The 12,366-nt window shown below is 39.9% G+C and overlaps 1 protein-coding gene across 1 annotated transcript; it reads left to right on the top strand.

Moving 5' to 3' along the window:
- Window positions 1-9,826: 9,826 nt before the first annotated feature.
- On the top strand, window positions 9,827-12,233 carry LOC145701149 (angiotensin-converting enzyme 2-like). Its single transcript, XM_081778376.1, has 7 exons — window positions 9,827-10,047; window positions 10,091-11,169; window positions 11,208-11,559; window positions 11,602-11,687; window positions 11,731-11,871; window positions 11,920-12,026; window positions 12,065-12,233. Exons 2-7 carry the CDS (start codon window positions 10,405-10,407, stop codon window positions 12,207-12,209), a joined length of 1,596 nt encoding a protein of 531 aa, XP_081634502.1. The 5' UTR covers window positions 9,827-10,047; window positions 10,091-10,404; the 3' UTR covers window positions 12,210-12,233.
- The last annotated feature ends 133 nt before the right edge of the window (window positions 12,234-12,366 follow it).

Here is a 12,366-nt window from a genome sequence, read left to right as displayed (position 1 = left end):
GTTCAGGCGCACCCTAGTGATATTTAAGACGAGCAAGCACCACCAAGCTCAGAATCATGGTGGTGTGGCGCAGCCAAAAAAACTGCCCAGGGCTATTGTAGACACAACCCTGTTTTGGTCCAGGTAATAGAATTTTGACTGTACAGTCACTTAATTAGGCAAGTTTGAAATGAACCAGACTTTCGATTTTATCATGCTTATTTTCTTCTCAGATTTCTTTAAACTAGAATTTATCAAATTCGGAAAACCGTATGTGAGACTTTTAGACAGAGCAAAATACTTTTGTTCGCGGCGCGAAAGTATTTCTCAAGAAATGTGTAAAGCAACCAAAGTTCATTTTTGACATACCACTAGGACATGTCTTTTTTTCATGCGGTAGTTATATCGTCAAGTATTTTTTTAAGCTCCGAAATATAAATATTTTTTGAAATTGCCTTAGAAACTTTTCCCAAGCAATTAATTCATTTAATTAAAAAAATTTATTAGTTTTAAGGATGATTTAAGGAAAAGTTTAAGTGTAAGAAGACCGTTTTAGATAAAGAAAAGCGTCGAAATGCCGCATATCATAAGTGCATAAGCCCTCCCAGCTTGGGATAAAACGGCATGTTATGATGATAAGCCTAAGAAAAAAAGCATTTCCGGTTTAGCGAATAAAGAATGGAGGATAATCTAAATGAACCTATGAATAAGTTGAGACCTGCGAGACGAAAAGTCAGAAACTAAGAGTCAAGGGCGTTAATTATGCTTGTAAATCATCAATGGTGTTTAGACTTTTTACCGCAGACCTTGGAGAAAGCATGAGGATGCTCTTTTGTACACTTTTCAAAATCAACGACGATAACAAATATTTATCTTCAGAAATAATAATGCATTATCTTTCAATTCCTCAACCAATGCTTCAAATCCCCTTATCTCCACCCCCTTTTTTTCTAAAGCAATGGTCCGATAAGCGCACCCGGAAGAGGGCAAAAACGCCCTCACTTGACCTTTTCTTCGTTGCTGGGCAGACTTTCACTCTGCTGCGGCCTTTTCAATCGGCAAGTGTAATTATCTACCCACAGATCAATGTAGGAGTTTATTGCAGTTTGCTGAACGTTTTCGGTCGTGAGACCATCATCAGAGCTTGTTCCTTGATAAACTTGAAAATTCTTAAAGGAAAGCGTACCTTCTTTTGTAAGACTGCAGAACTGATTTAAAAACCCAAAATAACTTTGTCCCAGACTAAGGTTCTAGAAAATGTGGTGATAACTTTTTAAGGTAATCGATATTTTTATCAGAGGCTCCTTACATGGTTCGAAAATGCCTCTGATCGGTAAAACAATTTAATATACTTAATTCTATTGTTAAGCAGTCCTTTAAGGACTGTGAATTTGGAGTTAGATTATATAAACTTGTTGATGTTGAATTTGCTTGTTCAACGGAGGATTATGAAGACGAATTTCTAATGCTTCCATTTGTACTCTCTTTTTGTATGCTAGATTTCGGTGTAAAACTGAAAACATTTTACTGAGATAGTCAAATCTAGATCTAAAATTATTTTGCTCATATTCTTCATTGAATCGAGCTTGAAAAATTTCACAATTTTCAGTATGAGAGAAAACTGCTGTTTGTTTCGATTTTTGTTGATGGTCAATAATTCTAGATTTTAGGCATTCACTCTCACCGATGTAAACTGCGCCGCAGTGACATTCAAATCGGTAAACAGCATTTACAGCCATATTATTATCAATCTTAGGTAACAGATTGGCAACAATTAAATTACGAATAGATACTGTCCTCAATGCCGTGTGCAGATTGTAGGAAGGGAGAAAGGTTGAAATCGTTTTTCGCATTTCACTGGTAATTTTACTGACTCGTTGAGAAGTGAATGGAATGCACATAGTAAAATTTCTTTCAGGAAACTCGCTTTTTTCGAGTTTCCAATCTTTCTTCTCAATTTTACCTTCTTTAATCACTCTAGTTGCATCACGGATAATTTCTAAAGGGTAACCTTGGGCATGATATTTCTCCTCAATTTCCTTTCGCTCTTCCTCCAGAGTTTTTGGATCCGAGTGTTTGAAAAGTGATCTTTTCAGTTCAGAAATCAAGACCCCTTTTTTCATGGATGTCGGAGCAACATCAATTTCAAAATTCATTGGGATAGTGTGTTTTCTATTGTTTCGTATTGCAATCATGTTTTTGTCGTTGACATACACATTAAAGTCTAAAAACTTTATACCTTGCGGGCATGATTTTTCAACAGTAACTTTAATTTGAGGATGGAGATTTTGGAAAATATGATTGACCTGATCAAATGAATTACGTTTGAAAAAAACAACAAACCATGTAAGAACCATGTAAGAACCATGTAAGGAGCCTCTGATAAAAATATCGATTACCTTAAAAAGTTATCACCACATTTTCTAGAACCTTAGTCTGGGACAAAGTTATTTTGGGTTTTTAAATCAGTTCTGCAGTCTTACAAAAGAAGGTACGCTTTCCTTTAAGAATTTTCAAGTTTATCAAGGAACAAGCTCTGATGATGGTCTCACGACCGAAAACGTTCAGCAAACTGCAATAAACTCCTACATTTATCAACACGATGTCAATTATCAATTACCCACAGATCGTTAAATTTATAGCAAAATTGATAAACAGAAAAATTAGGATGCATAAATCAATCATTTTTATTCCTTCCCGCTGATGCGTTTTGATTGATAACGGGTTTTTTCGACGCCGAAAACTGATCATTTTAATTTTGTTAATTTTGACCTTTTTGAAAAAAAGGCAACCCGTGGAGAAAAACGGCGCGGTAGACAGGGCGAATTTTTACAATAACTCAAAATTGCGGTGACCTGTATTTGGACAGTAAATAATCTCCAGTGGCCATCTGCAGGATGCCCTCAGCGACACGATACGCTTTGATACTCAAGTGCAAGGTCTCTAACCATGGTCTTTTTTGCTTTCGAATTTTTGACCTAAAAAGTGGTTCAGTTCAAGACCCCCTCTGTGATAAGGCGTTGTTTTTAAAGGTCAATAAACATCATTTTTTGACTTTTATTGATCGATAAAAAAAAATTTGTGAACAAAATTCCAGTTCCATTCGAAATAAGGGTGTCGCAGCGCTAAATTTTCAAGTCGAAATAACCTGATTTATCCCCATGTACCCCCTTAAGACCAATACTTAGCGATAGTTTGCTTCATGTTTTTTTCGGCAATCTCGATTATCGCTTGCTCTTTCTACCTAGTGGATCGAGCAGCTTCCTAATCCACTTTGCAACGGCTAATGGTGTTTAGACTAACACTTGTTGTGGAATGGAGATAGGTTTATCCTCGCCTTTGAAAGAAGGTCTTGTCTTCATCCGGAACGAGGCGTCTTATCTGCTTTTTTCTCTGTTTTCTTTTTTCTGAAATTTGGTAAAAAATAATACACGCAAAAACTCATGCGCGTGAAATTCAGATCCGAGATAAGAAGCTCTTTTTTCAGAAGCTTTCTTTTCATTGATGGCAGGTGTCAACTACTATAGAACTTTTGACTACAGTCATTACATGCCAAAGCCGCGCGTAGCGCGGCTAATTTTCCTTTTCTGAAGCCGCAAGGCTTTTTTTTATTCTTCTTGTGAAGATCGTCTACCTCCAAAAGAGCCCGATCGTCAATTTTTTTATCTAAACTTGAAGAAAAGCAATTTCCTGAAAGGTTAACTTTCAGCTCCGTGATACGATAATTGACCGCAAAACGAGCAACCCACTCCCGTGGAGATAAAACGCCAAGCCGCCTCATCATCAAGCTGGAAATTTAACACTGTTGAAAGGTCCGTTCTCTTGATCCTCGTCTTTCTTAATCGATTAGAGAATGTTATCAGGCGACCTGCTTGACATTTAGCGATAATCGTGTTGCGCACAACAATGGTATTCACGCGTTGACTGATCCAAGTGTCCGAATCTTGTTATCGCGCCACAGGTGCTCCTCGGCCCAGAAAACAACCACAAACAATCATTTTCAAAAATAACGACTCAAGCAGCTTAAAAACAATCTTGACAATTAACACGAATAAACATCCAAATTCACAGAAAAGCTCAATTTACAAAATACCCTAAAATAAATGAATAAAGAAAGTATATGACTAGGATTAGGGTAAGGGTTAGGGTTAAATACCGACAAGCCGCTTGCGGCTTTGAGCTTATAGGATGTGGAAGCCGCGCTCTGCGCGGCTCAATCACTTTGAAACCTCGAAGCCGCAAGCGGCTTCTTGATTCGAGACGAAACTTGTGAGATGCAGAGTTGCAAATTTTGGTTTATTTTTGCTGAGCTGAGCTGACCTCCGTGAAAAATTTTCTGAGCTAAGCTGCCCTATTTCGCAGCTCAATGAGCTGAGCTGAGCCGAGCTGCCCTTTTTCAGAGGTCATTGAGCTGAGCTGAGCAGACCCTAATTAGAGCTGAGCTGAGCTGGGTGAGCTGAACTGAGCTGTTTTTTACTGTATTTTTAGTAGTAAAATTGTGTTATAATCATTGAGCTGAGCTCAGCTGAGCTGAGTGTTACTTGTCTCACTTTCAGATCATTTTCGAAAATCACTGAGCTGAGCTGAGCTTAGTGACTGCTCAGCTCACTCAGCTCAACAATTGCAAATTGCAACTTTGGTGAGATATACTATCTCGTTTTTGGAATCTCTCCATAAGGAAAAATGTTCAACGAGAATTATGGTAGTGGTAGAATAATCCGTCGTCATAAGCCTTAGATTACCCAGGATAATGATCGATAAATATCAACCTGCCGGCAAGACTTGAATGTCAACCAGAAAGAAAATATATATTCCAGACGGTCAAGCAATTTCATCTCCGGAAATCGTAAATTAACCGCATTCAATTGAAGATTGTTTCCGACTCAGCAAGTCGGAACAAACTCGTCAAACTCCAATCCTCCGGAAACTCGCTCATTTTTCAGACGATGATGATTTATTTATCTGTCGGAAAGCCCTTGTCCAAGTCCGCCGAGCCGTTTCAAATCGAATCAAAACGCCGCAGTTTCGCGTCGAATAAGCATGAAAATATATTATTATTGAGGAAGCATTTATAATTCATCGATTGTCAAGTGCTCAGACATCACGTGAGAAATGTAGGGACATGTTGAAACAAGGAACGGGTCGATAAGATTTGAACGGCGCGAACTTATTCGAAACAAAAATCGGATTAATTTGAGTCTTGATTTTCATCAAAATTAAACTAAGGATTGCGACCAATTGACTAGTCATTGAAGATTTTCAAAGAAAAACTAGAATTTTTTGAATTGAATTTTGATTTTTTGATACTTCGACGATTTTCAAACAGTTAATTTGCTGTATTTGAGCTACTTTTTCAAATGAAAAGTCTTTCTTGATCTTTTTTTAAGAATTTTCAAGTGCAAATGTCCAAAAAGTCCTAACTTCCCTTCACACAAATCGACGGTTTTGACAAAGAACACCACTTCTTATAAACAAGTAAACCGTACCACCCTTTTTTATGTACGGTAGCTCCCCAGTGCCCAGGACGTGTGCAAAAAGTGGTTCGCTTCGATTTGAAATTAAAAGAAAGCGGCTTTTCCGCCCAGCACTCGATCAATCTCTTTGGCGCGAGGTCGGCTTCTAAGGGGGCCAAATGGCCCATTTTGCGCCGCCCTGATCTTCTTTGCGTTTCAGCTCATTTACGACCGGACGAGGCGAATTAGTGCGATGCATGACATCCAAAATGAGGATGGAATTATGATGAATTCAACACTTTCGAACCATTTAAGCTGAGATCGGCAATCTGAGTAGAAAACCTGAGTCAGGCTCCTTTTATTAAACTCCTGGCGAAGCCGCTTTGCGGCTTCGTGTTTAAAAAAGCCGCTACGCGGCTTTTTACTTAAACTTTTCTTTGATGATCGAAAAGGATATCGACGATATCATATCGTTAAATAAAATCCACTGGACACTCTTCTTATGTACATAATATTCAATAAAGGATTAAATTGTTCCTTTGTGTATTTATAAGAATGGTCTCAGCGGCATATTAATTTCAGCAAACATGTCGAAAATGGATATATTTAGACGACACAAACTCGACAGTTTGACGCCGCTATTACTTTTCCAGAGCAAATTGTAAGGTTAAACCGACGCGTTGAAGGTTTCTCGCGTCGCCCTGTTGACGCTGATATTCAAATGTGTTTCTTATCGTGTCTGGGAGTAATGTAGCAAAGCAGTTCTTGCATTTTTTGGCAGGAAGACGAAATGATAAACAACGAACAACGCAGCGACGAATCGAATTAAAATTCCAAACATCCGCGAGTTATGATCTGCTTTGTGCGAAATTCGGGGGCTAAAGAGATTTCGGTTTTAAAAGCCTTTTAAATCAGATGATGAATCATAAAAAAAGCTACTTCAGATAGACAAGAAAAATACGACTAACCCGCTTCTTGGCAAGGCGTGAAAATTTATTCTATCTTGAATATTTTGGCTTTTGCGGTCTGAGAATTGATAACGCCCGAAATCGCTTATAGCCCTTTTCTTCGATATTCAAAAATCTATAATTTGAGGGCTTTTGTTTTCAGAGCATTCATTTTTAACGCGATTGTTAGTTTTACGCGGGCAACCTGGTGATAAGACTTTCGTAGGGCCAAAATTTGGAGATTAGAGGTACGAAAAGCCACCACACCAAAATTCTAGTTTATTCAAGAGGGCTTACACGTCAAAGGCGAACGCCGTAATTCGCCACGAAATCGCAATACGCCCGCGGCCGAAGCTGCATGTTCCCCTTTGCCATCTATCCGAATTGATGAGCTCCCCTTATTTGCGCGTGACAATTTCATTTTCATAAAGTCTTAGGGCCCCGACCGCATAACCTTTATGAGTTTTCAAAATTTAATAAACCACGCTCCAAGTAGCAGAATAATAAAGCCTTATAAATAAGAAAACGGCGTCTTTCTGGTAATGATGGGCCGCAACAGGGGGAAATTGAATTTGAAATGAAAAGTCAATTTAGTTTTGACTTCCATTCAATAAAGACATCACTCAATTTTATGCAAATACGAATTTCAAGGAGATACCCTTAATTTCATAATTTTTCTTTGTTTCTTTTTTAAAACAAAAATAGTCGATTGAAATGAAAATCCAGTGAATTCAGAATTGAAATCCGCCGGAAGACCACAAAAGTGTTCTGTTGTTCCGGTGTATTCATAAAAATTGAAACGATGTGGCTTTTACTTTTGCCCTGTCAGGGTTAGTATCAACAATTGCGGTTTTCCGAGCGGGGTGGAACAATACAGAAGCAATTTGACAAGCGCATCAGGGGGCGATTGAGAACACGGGTCGATTCTGAATTCAATGACCTCTTAGCTCCCGCTTTGATTTCTTGATTGGAAACTAAAGAAGAGCCTTGGATGAAATGATGCCATAATTTCCATCCGAAATGATAACCTTCTCTTCCTTCGCCGGAAAGACGTAATTTGCACTTACGGCGTTATCTCTTTTCCGCTCCGCCTGCAATCATCACGCAGAAATTGACAGCTTTGAGAGATACTCGAAATGTTTGTTTATAAGTTTTTTCATACAATTTTTATTGAGAGACTTTTTTGTGGCAAGAGATCAACGAGGACTAAACCTATAAGGACAAATTTCTGCTTGAAGATTCAAACTGGGAAATGTCCATCTGGAGCAGGGTTCTAAACGGACATGTCCGTGTACGGATTTTATCCGTGTCTGTCCGGTCTTGTCCGTACGGACAGACTTGACTTTTAGTCTATTGGTTGAGGAAAAAACGGACAGCCTAGACCGGACTTTTGTCATGATCCGGACAAAATCCGTATTTGTCCGTATTTGTCCGTGAAATCCGGACAACCCCAGACTTTTGTCCGTGTCTGCAAAATCCAGGCAGAATCCGAAAAAATCCGTAAAAAAGCACGATTGGAGTTCGATTTCGTTTCAAAAAAGCCTGAACCAACGTCATTGTTTGATAAAATAAGCCAGGTTTTCAGTTTAAAATTTAAAAATATCAAAATTTTTGACTTTTTGCCGGAAAATATCGATGATAACTTTTAATTGATGTCTTTTTGATGGTGCGAAGCCGGAACTTTGAGGACCGAGTCTGAAGGAAAATTGGTTAAATTAAGAAATTCTTAATATTACCTAAAAATATTCTATATTAGGTCCTTCATTATTCCGCTAATTCATTGCGAGTCCTAATTTGGGACTTTCAGCACAGCAATTTTCGGAAAAAGCCAGCTCAACGTGTTGAGGGGTCAGCGGTCGGGCTAGCCCGCTCAGTCATTCAGCTCGATCATTTTGAGAGAACTCAGCTCAGACTAATGATTTTCTTCATAAAGCCAGCTAAGGTCAGCTTGGATAACACCAGCTGACATTAAGAAAACGCAAGCTCAGCTCAGTTTCGCAAATTTTCATACTGCTTAGCTCAGCTTTGAGAAATTTTCTTTTAGGTCAGCTTCAAAAAAGGTCCTAGCTAAAAAAAAAGTTCTAGTTAGACACCTTCAAAAAGACTATTCTCTAACTTGAGAAAATCACTTCATATGTCTCTCTTCAAATAAATTTCTATCTACTCTGAGACGAGTTGGCTTTAACCAGCTGATGCTGAGCTAAGCTAGAAATTTTATGAAGTCTTTGGGCTGAGCCTATCCTCTTCCGAAAAAATAGCAATAAATTTGCGACTCTTGTCCCAGCCTGGGACTCCCAGGCAAGTCTCTTAATTTTCTTAAATTGGCTTGAAAAGAACTCAATATTTCGATGTATTCTCTGCCGAATTTATTTCTCAAAGATTTCAAATTTTTATTTCAAAGATTTATTTCTATAAAAATTAGTTTTTTACCCATGGAATTTTACGGACATTTACGGTCCGTAAATTACGGACAAGACTTTTTAGACCAGACTTTTTCTTAAAAAAAAAATTTGTCCGGATTTTACGGACAAAAACGGACAAAACGGACATGTCCGGGACTAGACCGCACAGAAATCCGTTTTTTCGATCCGGACACGGATAGACTAGACTTGGGATTTTTGCGGAGGACACGGACACGGACAGACTAGACTTTTAGATTTTGCCTCAAATTTAGAACCCTGATCTGGAGTCTAATATTAAGTTTTCATAAAAAAAAAGAATAAAAAATGAAACTTTTTGCTGGTTTATTGAGTTTTTCTTCCGCATCTGTTTTGCTCGATCCGAGTGTGCTGGGTCGCCTTCGAGCTTATGAACGAGATGATGGCTGTGTCAGAGCTTGCTGGCGCGAATTGGTGAGGAAGGATCTTCAATGCACTGTGGACTTTGAACACTTGTCTGATGAGTACTATCTTTGCATTGAAACTGCGCTCCTCGAGTATCAAGATTGCATTCTTGAAGATGGATGCATTGAAGGCATCAAATTCTGATCAGTTTTTTGCAACATCAAATTAAATAAAAGATACTTTCAAAAAACTGGTTTCTGTTCTGAAACTCGCGACATTTTTTAACGGAAATCGACGATTTCAAATCGTTTCCAAAGTTCATTTCATAATAGTTAGGCCTCGGACGTAAAAAAGACGATTTTCACCATCCGGTCATCGTACGTGAACATGAGAGGGCTCATTCGAAAGGTCTTGATAAGGGCTTTCTATTTGACCGATAAAAAAACTGGACCCTCCCTTTCTGTTACGAGTTATTATGAAAAATATTTTTCGAAGCTTATGATTTTTTACGTCCGAGGCCTAATAATAGTTTTGAAATCCAGCAGGTTCTAAGGGCTATTTTTGTATTTTTTGCAGTTTTTACGCAATTTTCGTGAGAAAATAGCCGTCTGCTCACTGGATGTTTCCTTTCCGTGCAGCAGAAAAGTAAATCGAAAATGAAACTTTTCGGTCTCCTGCTCGGCTCTGGCCTGAGCCAATCTCTTGATGAGAGAGTTGCGATCCTAGAAGACGCTGTTCTCCAGCAGCATAAAGAGATCGATCAGCTCAAGCAGCGATTGACCAAGGCTGAGACGGAGCTTGATGTTTTGGAGGCTTCTTTGACTTGCGGAGGAAGTGCCTTCCATGACGTCTGTGGCTGCGCTTCTGGATATGCTTACTACCAAGGTAATTTTTATTTCTCTATTTTTACGACAAGCTTAATTTCCAGGTGAGTGCGTTCCAAGTGACGAAAATGCCGCAAAGGCGTGGCTTGAGGACTTCAACGAGGAGTACCAATTCTACGTCCACGATGCTTCCGATGCGTACTTTACCTACGAAACCAACATCACCGACCACAATCTCGCTTTGGCCGGCGCTGCCAGTGCTCGATTCGGCGCCTGGTACTCCGCCAACATCCCCCACGCCATCAAAGTTTTTGACTGGAAAAACTATGAAGATCCTCTTCTCAAGCGACAGTTCGCAAAACTTCTTGGAAACTCGAACTCCCTCGATGCTGAATCAAGCGCAGCTCTCAGCAATGCAATGAACAGTATGAATCGAATCTACGCCTCTGGCACTGTTGGAGACGCTGATCGATGCTTGTACCTCGAAGATTCTGGAGAATCACTTGAGGGAATCATGGCTAACTCTCTTGACTACAACGAGCGACTTTGGTCCTGGCTCGGATGGAGAACCAATGTTGGTGACGAGATGAGACCTCATTTCGAGACTTATGTCGAGATGAAAAACAAGTGGGCTCAACTCAACGGCTTTGAGGATTACGGAGCATACTGGCGAAGCGACTATGAAATGCCAGACGATAACTTCAACGATATGGCTGTTGCTGAGTACGAAAAGATTGAACCCCTCTATGTCCAGCTCCACGCTTACGTTCGATATCGACTTGGCGAAGTCTTCGGCAATGACATCTTCGACAACGATGGAGGTCTTCTTCCCGCCAATGTTCTTGGAGACATGTGGGGACGATTTTGGACCGGGCTCAATCAGTTTGTTGTTCCTTACCCAGACGCGCCAGACGTCGATGTCACTGAGGAGCTTTTGGCGCAAGGATACGATGCCAAAAAACTGTTCGAGCTTTCTGATGACTTCTTTGCTTCTCTTGGTTTGGAACGTGTCAACGACATCTTCTGGGACAAATCTGTTATTGAGCGAAATCCAGATGTGGAGATGGTCTGTCATCCAACTGCTTGGGACTTGTTCAACGGCGAGGACTTCCGAATCAAGATGTGCACGGACGTCAATATGGAGTATTTGCTCACTATTCATCATGAAATGGGTCATATTCAGGTTCATCTTTGTTAATTTTTCTTTCAATAACAAATCAGTACTACATGCAATACGCCTTCCAGCCGCCACAATTCCGAGATGGCGGAAACGAAGGATTCCACGAGGCAATGGGAGAAGTTATGGCGATGAATGTCGCTACCCCTGAACATCTTCGAGCTATTGGACTCCTCGGCCCCAAGGGAGACGAAGAGACAGAATACCAGACAACAATCAACTTCCTCATGTTCCAGGCTCTCCAGCAAGTTGCGACGATGCCATTTACGCTCATGATGGAAAACTGGCGATATTCTAGCTTCAACGAGTCGATTTCAACTGATGAATGGATGGAACAGTTTTGGCAAATGAAAAATGAGTGGGTTGGTGTCAAGGCCCCAGCTGAGCGAACTGAAAGTAAGAAATCGCTTAAGAATATAATAATCAAATATTGAATAGAATCTGCTGATCCTGCTGCTCTCTACCATATTGCCAACGACTACTCAATGATGCGATACTACTCTCGAACGATCTATCAATTCCAGGTACCAAGCAAAATCTCGCCAAAGTTATTAAAAATAATTTCTAGTTCCAAAAGTTCTCTGCGACGCTTGCGGACATACCGGCCCTCTCTACACATGCGATGTCTACCAATGTCAAGCAGCTGGAGATAAACTCAAGATTCTTATGGGCAAGGGCGGCTCCGAGTATTGGCTTGATCAGCTTCGCGTGAGTATTTATACGAGAGAGATCAAGGTCTCAATGGCTTCTTTTCAGGAGTTCACTGGGGACGACGAGGCAACTATGAACGCGGACGGTATGGCGGACTACTATCAGCCACTTATGGACTGGCTTGTTGCTGAAAATGCTCGACTCGGAATCACGTAAGTCTTCAATTTCGATCTCGCTTTATCATTTCTAGTCCTGGCTGGGATGCTTCAAAGACTGACTACGTTGCATTCGACGAAAACATGGATTTTGTTGGACAGTGCGCTGGAAAGAAAGAAGCTAAAAAGACAACACCACTTCCCTTCGTTGATTTTCTTAAACAGTACATCAAGGCTTAAATAAATTTATTTCTCTTTTTCTGACTCATACACGTCACGAATGTTAACCATGTATCGAATTTCGCAAAAATGTTCCACGTCAATCAAAAGTTTCAAGAATTTAATTGCATTAAATCTTCTCGAGCCCGTTATCAAGAAAATAAATGGCATGTATCGA

The sequence above is a fragment of the Oikopleura dioica genome, chromosome PAR (genome assembly GCF_907165135.1).
Source record: "Oikopleura dioica chromosome PAR, OKI2018_I68_1.0, whole genome shotgun sequence".
Lineage (NCBI taxonomy): Eukaryota > Metazoa > Chordata > Appendicularia > Copelata > Oikopleuridae > Oikopleura > Oikopleura dioica.
Note: the sequence above shows the minus strand (reverse complement) of the source record. Positions and strands in the feature narration are given on the sequence as shown.